The 8,477-nt window shown below is 29.1% G+C and overlaps 1 protein-coding gene across 1 annotated transcript in view; it reads right to left on the minus strand.

Annotated features, from left to right (window-relative positions):
* Positions 1–2,796: 2,796 nt before the first annotated feature.
* LOC106681744 (venom allergen 5) overlaps positions 2,797–8,477 on the minus strand; it is a 25,457-nt gene continuing 19,776 nt past the window's right edge. The window contains exons 3-8 of the mRNA XM_014422212.2: positions 7,486–7,607; positions 4,818–4,899; positions 4,520–4,677; positions 3,647–3,744; positions 3,313–3,407; positions 2,797–2,911 (exon numbers count right to left, since the gene is read on the minus strand). Coding sequence (XP_014277698.1) covers positions 2,874–2,911; positions 3,313–3,407; positions 3,647–3,744; positions 4,520–4,677; positions 4,818–4,899; positions 7,486–7,607 — 593 coding nt within the window. The 3' untranslated portion in view covers positions 2,797–2,873. The remainder of the gene's footprint in view (positions 2,912–3,312; positions 3,408–3,646; positions 3,745–4,519; positions 4,678–4,817; positions 4,900–7,485; positions 7,608–8,477) is intronic.

The raw sequence follows: 8,477 nt of genomic DNA on the forward strand, positions 1-8,477 counted from the left end.
TATGAATCAACCTGTCCAGGACTCCAAATTGACTCCCCCTCAGGCCCAAAAACAAATCCACCCAGGTCCCCAATTATGAATCAACCTGTCCAGGATTCCAAATTGACTCCGCCTCAGGCCCAAAAACAAATCCACCCAGGTCTCCAATTATGAATAAACCCGTCCAGGACTCTGATCCACTCTTGGCCTGAAATGAAATTCGACCCTGAGCCCCAAAAAATAAATACGCCCTGTGCCCCTATAATAAATCTGTCCCTGGTCCCAAATGGTCTAAGTACACCTTTGTATCTAACTTCTAACATTTTCTTTTTTTTGCGTTTGATGTTCAAACATATTTGGATTTTTTTCAAACATCTAAGAAAAAACAAACTACTCGTTTGCACCAGACGGACTGTTTATTTAATTTATCGTACATATGAATTAGGTTATTTTCGTACTTTAAACAGAACTTCAAAACATCGAATCAATACTAAAAGTTTCGTATGAATAATACATTTTTTTTAATTTTTCATAATTACAATTACCCGCAAAGGCAAAATATACCTGAAATAGGATAATAATACGCGCATGGACAGCACTCTGTATAAATGGATTTTGAAGTTCCCGCCACTGGAGATTATTTTGAACAGTAATAAATAAAAAAATTATCACAATAATTTCTAACTAAATGCAATAATTTTTTTTTCTTATTACGTGAGGAATAAAAAATATACACATAAGTGAATAGAAAATGTCTATACCTCTATTTGCTTACGTTTGTTTCCATGAATAAAAATGCATTTTTTAATATTTTGAATCATTTAATTTTTCTTCGTTGAAATATCGTAATTTACTAAGAAAATATAATTTTAGCTTTAAGTTATAACTAATAACAATTAAGTGGAAAATTGAAAAAAAAAATACTCACATAAAGTTGGCAACTATTACCAGCATTAACAGTGGAATTGAAAAGTTACGAAGTTGGATGAAAAATTGTTGCTTTAAACATTTTACTTCCTGGTCATTACACAAAGGTAAGTGGAAGATTTCATTTCTTCTGCTTCTTCGGTGAGTTTATGTTATTCTGTTTTAAAAAGATCTTATTTGATTCCCTGTTATAATTTTAAATAATAGTTGAGTCTCTGAAATGTGTCCAGTAATTATCTCAATACAAGGATACTTTTACTTTTTTTTTGTGTTCATAAAATAATGAAAAACGGTTTGATTTGAACAATTAATTTCATAGCAGTGCATACCTCCATATTTTCTCATGGTATTTGATGTTAAGGAGAGAAAGGTGTAATAATCTAAAAAATTATTAAAGAAGTGTTTCCTTTTGGAAACATATTAAATATTAGTTGTAATAAAAATATCCTTATAGTCTCGCACATTGTATTTTATTGTAACACCTACGTTTTGGCCATTTCAGCCATTCTCAAGGATCTATTGACTTATTTACAATATCACACCTAACATTTGCTATCAAACTATGCCTTTGTCTATTTTTTTTTCTATTATTATTACAATTTCGTTTATTACAATTATTCAGTGAAATTCTAATAGTGGGTTATTGACTAAGACCTAATAGCCTGCATCAGTTTGATAGCAAATGTAGCTGTGTTATCTGTGATATTGTAAATACGATCCTTGAGAACGGCCAAAATGTTAGAGTTACAAGAAAATAAAAAGTATGAAACTGTATGGATATTTTTTATTATAACTAGGAGCATTTTTTTTATTGAACTTATAACATAGTAATTGTAGTCATGTTTGGTGTTAAAAGAATTAGTGAACTTATTGCATAATTGTATTCTAATTTTTTATTTAATACTTGTGAATTTCTTAAAATTAATGGAATTAAATCTTCTTTTTATTTCACAAACAAACTATTACGTTCATCACTTCTTAAGATATAATAATATGTTGGCAATTGTTGAATAAATGTTCATGCTTAAAGAAAAGTTACCACTATTTTTTTCTAAATCATTGGCAATTCACTCTATAAATAGGACTCCCGCATTTAATCATTCCATTTGTTGATCGCCTTTTTTTCATTGACACTGACTGTCTTCTTTGCTCTCTTCAGAAATGCAAACAATAACCCTCCTTTGAGAAAACAATCTTTAATGTAAGCATGCTAAATTGATGCCTTAGTTATTTCCAGGTATAATTACCTCAGAGGTTCTTGAACAACTTTTCAAAAAATTCTCTAAACTCACTGTTTGTTTTAAGCAAGCAGTCAAATGTTTCAAACCTTGTGTAAGTATCTAAGATTGTATATATATTGTTAATCCTTGAAAGTTATGATGATGCTACTGAGTGAACAATTATCTCTTTATATATAAGAAGATGGTCAGGGTTGCGGTCAAAAAAAGAACAAATAGTTTATAACTATTTTAATGTCCGATGTTTGCAGCACTTTGCAGGGCTTCATCAGGGCTAATATACATATATAAATATATACATATATAAATTTAGCTCTTTAATGTTTTCTTGACAGACTGTTCAGTGATTGGTACTGTCATATTTTTTCTGATTAATAACAATATTTTAATTAACTATTCCAGGTAATATTCTCTAGTTTTTTTTTTGTTTTTTTAACCATTATTTCAATGAAATACAGTTATAATCTTACGCTTATGCTCATTCCTACTTTGGTTTTTTTTATAAACCTCTCTCAAAAACATTTGGCCAAATTTTTTTAAAAAAATTTTATTTGTAAATGAACAAAGGAATAAAATGGTTGTATATTCTCGAGAAAATATATTTATTTAAAACTAATACTTACATTAAATTACATTACATTTTGAAAACAAGTATTAAAAATCAAATCTATTAAATCTGATATTTATTTTACACGGTGCTCAGTTATTACTTGTAACACTCTACACATTTCATGGGCATGGTACTTTTACTACTTCATCATCAATTGCTGAAAAAAAAAATAGATATAAACATTAAATTTTGGTGTTGAATTTCACCTTCTAGACAGAGTTCTAGGGTGGAAAGTTTTGTGTTAGAAGGAAAAATGATACAGGGAATCAAAGATAAATTTTAAACGAAAAACACCCACCTTCTTAATCAAATATCAGAGAATTTTCCTAGTTCATAAGCACATACTCTCTTTTGGTTAGGTTATTTTTCTTGAATACCTTACTTTTAATGGTAATGTAGGATTCCCAGTGAGTCCAGAAAATCAGATAGTTTGATCAAGTATTGAAGAATTATTATTTACTAAATTTTTTTCTCCAAATAATGAACTTGAAATTACCTTTGATATCCATGATTTTGCAAATATATTACAACAAATAATAAACTAGGTTTTGCACTTACCACACAGAAAAGGGTATTTTTTGGAATTAATTAGATGGTGGGTTTCACAGGCCTTCGGTCCATAAACATATGGCTTCAGACCAATCCAGTTTCCTCTGAAATATTTTAAAGAAAGATAATTTTTAATTTTTTAGACAGTAACATTAAAAAATATGTGGTTGAAATGTGAAGCAGTTAATTCCAGCAAAAGGTTGATATATGTTAAAACTGGTCTATTTTATTGGATAAGTTTTGTCATGAATATTCATATATGAAGAATGTAAGTTTTTCAGCATGAATACATAATTAATTGATACTGTTTTAATGCTATATTTATAATTTAATATTTACGTACGGTGGTAAATAATCACAAACAAAGTAGCTATAATAATCATTGGCTTTGAAGTAATAAATTATTCCACAGCCTACATACTTAGTTGATCCCCAGATTACCTATAAAAAAAAAGAAAATAGTAAATATGGTTGATAAAAAATTAGCTTCTGTACTTGTATTTATACATATTTGCATATTCCTTAGCATATATATTATTTATTCCTGTTCTTTCTTCTAAGCAAAAAATGTATTAAATTGATATTTGTCCTAGTATAATCTAATATAATCAAGGTTCTATCATCAGATTTATTATTTAATATTTAGTATATGATAATTGTTAACCATTGAATTGGGTTAAGATACATTATTACCTATAAAATGAGTAAAAATACTCCAAAAAATTAATTAATCACACAAAAATAATATCCATTATTTTGAAAATTGTTAATCCTTAGAAAGTTAATTTTGACCACTAAATGATGGATCTCCTGCTTTTTTGACAATATATATTCTTCTTAAATAATGGCATATTTGATATTTATTTAAATTTATATATATTGATACTGATTCAAAGATAAACCCAAGTGATGCTTGTTTAGAGTTATGGAAATAAAGTGATTAGGCATATCCAAAATGAAGTAATGAATTTTTGATTTTTAAATAAGAACTTGGTGAGGAGCCAATTTTTCGAAAGCCACTATTTTTATTATTATTTTTTTAATCAAAAAGTTGTTTAGGAGACCAGGAGATCCTTAGATACATAGGGCGACAACACTTTTTTTAATTACTTTTTTAAACACAATGAACAAAAATATTTGCATAGACAGCTCCAAAACAATTCTAAATAAAACTCTTGATTAGTAAAAGGTTTATTTTTTGGAAGGATTATCATACCTGAGAATAATGGCCAGAGTCAAATGTAAACGTTCCATTATACCCAAATTTATAAACTTCAGTAAACCAACTATTCATCATTCCAAATAAATCTGGTACGCTTAGGACATCTCTGGAACTCGATTCTTGAGCTAAGTTTTGGCCGATATGTTGTCCACCTGTACAAGTATATAAGAAGTTTTGTCACTAGAATAGTGAACAGAGCAATTCTTGAAAAAAACAAAAAACAAATGCAAATAATATTATTCTTATCAATTAAAATTTTTCTGGATAAGATTAAATTGAAAAAAAAAATTACCTAACATTAGATCAGGGTCATGTATAAATACACATCCATCTGCCCACTGTTGTGCTTTATTTGCTAGTACTTCACTCCATCTCTGCAAAGGAATGTCTTATGAAACTCAAAACGCTGGTCACTGTTCTCAAGGATCTAGGACAGTGATACTAAGGTCCCATGAATTAAATTATCTTAGAAAAAAGCTGTGCTGTTATTGGTTTGTTTTTTTGTTATTTATGGGTTAAGCAGTGAAATAGGGTAATGACATGGAACAGTTTTGGTGATTTGGAGCTGAATGAACCATAGGTCATGCTACCCTTGCTATAATTAAATAACTTTTATCAAAATTGATGTCCCCTCCCTCCACCCCAACCCTCCTGTAAAAATTTAGTTTTTTATTTATTTATTTTTCTTTGGATACTGCCCCGGTACAAATAGAGTTGGCCACTACTAAAAACAGTAAATTATTTAAAAAATAAAATAAAATACAATATATAAGCTTTAGTTATAAACAATTAAAAAAAAAATTATAAGTGTAAAAGAGTTGTAAAAACCACAACAAAAACAGTTCAAAAATACATGAATAAAAACAATCATGCATGTAGCATAATAATAAACTATTTTAAAATATAGTTTTTTTTTCCTATTTTGTTATGATTTAAAAGATGTATCTTGCATGGAAAAAAAAAGATAATAATAAAATTGATATGAGTTCTATACTGTACATGGGTGTATACAACTTATTTGTTTCTTAGAGTTGAAAAATTAGTAGATGTTAATTATGGTAGATAATGTTGTCGGTAGTCTCTGTAAATCGGGCAACTTACTAATATTGAAAAAAATTTTTGAGCCATTCTAAATTATGCATGGTGCATTCGTTAAGTGGTTTGATTATGCATGTTTGGCCTAGATCAGTTGCAGGAATGCTTAGAAGGATGGAGCATGATGCAAGTTACGCCATCAACAATTTATGGAGTTATGAATTTTTGTAAGGTTTTAATTTGGGAGGATTTTCAAACCAAGGTACAACGGAACAAAAAAAAACGCATCTATACCTGTTCTACATTAACAAAGAACAAAATATTTGCACCTATCATTTATTGTATAAGTGAGAAAGCTAATAAAAATTTTTGCGAGAGAAAGCATGTGGCATCGTCCTAGGTGATGGAGGCTGGGCTCCTCTGTTACATTAAATTAGAGATTCTTGAATTAAACAAGAAATTGTTCCCCTTTTACTACTTTATTTTTTACATAAAATAAAAAACGTTAATCTCATTCAAGATTCAAATAAAATAAAATAATGTGTTTTTTTTTATTTTCTTAGTTGTAGGTTGTTAAAAGAACGGTAATGTACTGAATATATCTGCTACACTGGCATGCTGGAATTTTCCTGCATTTTGAAAATATTACCTTTAATTCAGATTCAGGGACTATCGGAACAGATGCCATTTTGGATCTACCATCTTGAATTTCAAAAAATGTGATTTTTCCTTGATTAGCGAAAATTTTGAAGAAAGGTTTTGCTTTGAAAGTTTAATATTAATATACTATAGAAGTAAATTATAAAATATTTTCTGTACAAAAGTAGAAATAATCATTGAAACTATTTGAAAAAATGCTGTAATGGTTTGGCCTTTTAAAATAAGATATCATATCATATATCTTATTGTAGAGCATATCAATAGCACTTACATTCTACCTCCTTACATTAAACTTAAATGAATTTTACTTAAATTTGTAGTCAGATAAATAAGAGAATGAATAATTACTTTAAAAGGTTACTTTTTTTTATTAGCTAACACCATATAAAATTAAAAAAACATATAAAATATAATATTACAAGAGTGAGCTCCTGAATTAGCCCCTCAAGCATTATATCAACTGATATCGGAGCCTGTATTTTGTACAATAATCCTTTTCACGCCACTTCATGCCAGCTTATAACCTATGCATCATATGAAGTTCAAGAATTAGTAAGTCGGTTTCCACCTCTTGTTTCCAATCACACCCCCTCCCATCACCATCATTTATTTTTCAGCTGTAAGTGGGTTGATTACCCCCGAGGTAGAATTTACTCTCTGTTGTTTGTAAACATCTTTTCCCATGTCACTTCTGCAGCCAATATATCATAATTTTTATGACACTCTAATATTCCCATCTAATCATCTCATAAACTAAGTACAAAACAGAAAGACTGACTACAATCATTTTAGTAGAAAATTTATTTGACTTTAGTTGTGGTATGAATAATTTATCCATAGAACCAATGGAGCAGGTATTAGGTATCTTCCTAATATAACAAAAAAAGGTACCATCCTTTACCTCCCTCATCTTCCCATTTACGATATATTTATCACTACTTTTTTCATTCCATCATATATGTTCATTATTAAACCCTCTTGAACAAATACTGCAAAAAATTTTAAAACTTTAGGAATTATATCCCAAAAAAATCTGCCTACTTTGACAGGACTAAGTGGAAACCACATTGTTCTTCTGCTGTACAGCATATTTCCAAACCCAATTTTCAGTGGGATCTATCAAATATTTATTTACCCTGTGTTAAACACATATGCCACTGAATTCTTAATATAGACAAAATATGAAACCTCATTGTTTTTCCTCTGGATCCTTTCAATGACTTCTGTTGCTTTAGGATATTTACAATAAAAACAATCCAACTTACCAGTTCAACCATGTCCGCTGCTTCTGGTTGAGTGGGCACCTTACCTGATGCCACTTTTTGTCTCATCTCATTGTGAGTATCAACAATGAATTGCTTTTGTGTACAGTTTAAATGTCCACTCACTGCAAAAGTCAAAAGAAATCATATTTTATAATCATGTATGGTTTTGTATTTAGGGAAATGGTCATAAAATTAATATTAATTTTGTAATCATTAAAATATATCAAACAAACAAGTATTTTTCAAAGAATATGATTTGGAAGAATTTAAATTTTGCATATAAAATCACTAATCAATTATATAATATTTGGTATCAAGCATGTCACTTTTTATGGCCAACCATGTAAGGACAAGTGAGCTAAATTATTCACTAGTGTGCAATTTTTATAAGCACAGGTAACAGTGGACTACACCATCTTTTTCTTCCATTTTCGGGGGCAGGATCGGAAAAATTACTAAAAAATATAGGTTTATACCAGAATAAATAGCTATTGAAACTCATCCTGGTGGTTTGAATCAGAATAAACATCTATTAAAACTCATCCTGGTGGTTTAAATCACAATAAACATCTATTGAAACTCATCCTGGTGGTTTGGATCAGAATAAATAGATATTGAGACTCATCCTGGAGGTTTGGATCAGAATAAATAGCTATTGAAATTCATCCTCATGGTTTTTGTGTCAAATGGTTGATGTTCACCATTAAAAAACAAAAGCTGAATTTTTCAGGAGTCAACAAACTTCGAACTTAGTTTTTAAATGATTCAATATTTTAAGTCTATTTTTTTTTTTATTTTTTACTTTCACTCACCTATATATGAAATAAATAGTAAGAGGAAGAATTGCGACTGTACGAAATTTCTAACACGAATTTTCCACGAAAATATATGTTTTGAGGTCCCCTGAATTGAAATAACCAGTCTCCCAAAATGGTCTGAGTGTGGATAGCCTAGCTCAAAAACGAAAAGACAGAAGAAATTTAAATTATATA

Source organism: Halyomorpha halys, unplaced genomic scaffold (genome assembly GCF_000696795.3).
Source record: "Halyomorpha halys isolate HHAL.00 unplaced genomic scaffold, Hhal_1.1 Scaffold363.1, whole genome shotgun sequence".
NCBI lineage: Eukaryota > Metazoa > Arthropoda > Insecta > Hemiptera > Pentatomidae > Halyomorpha > Halyomorpha halys.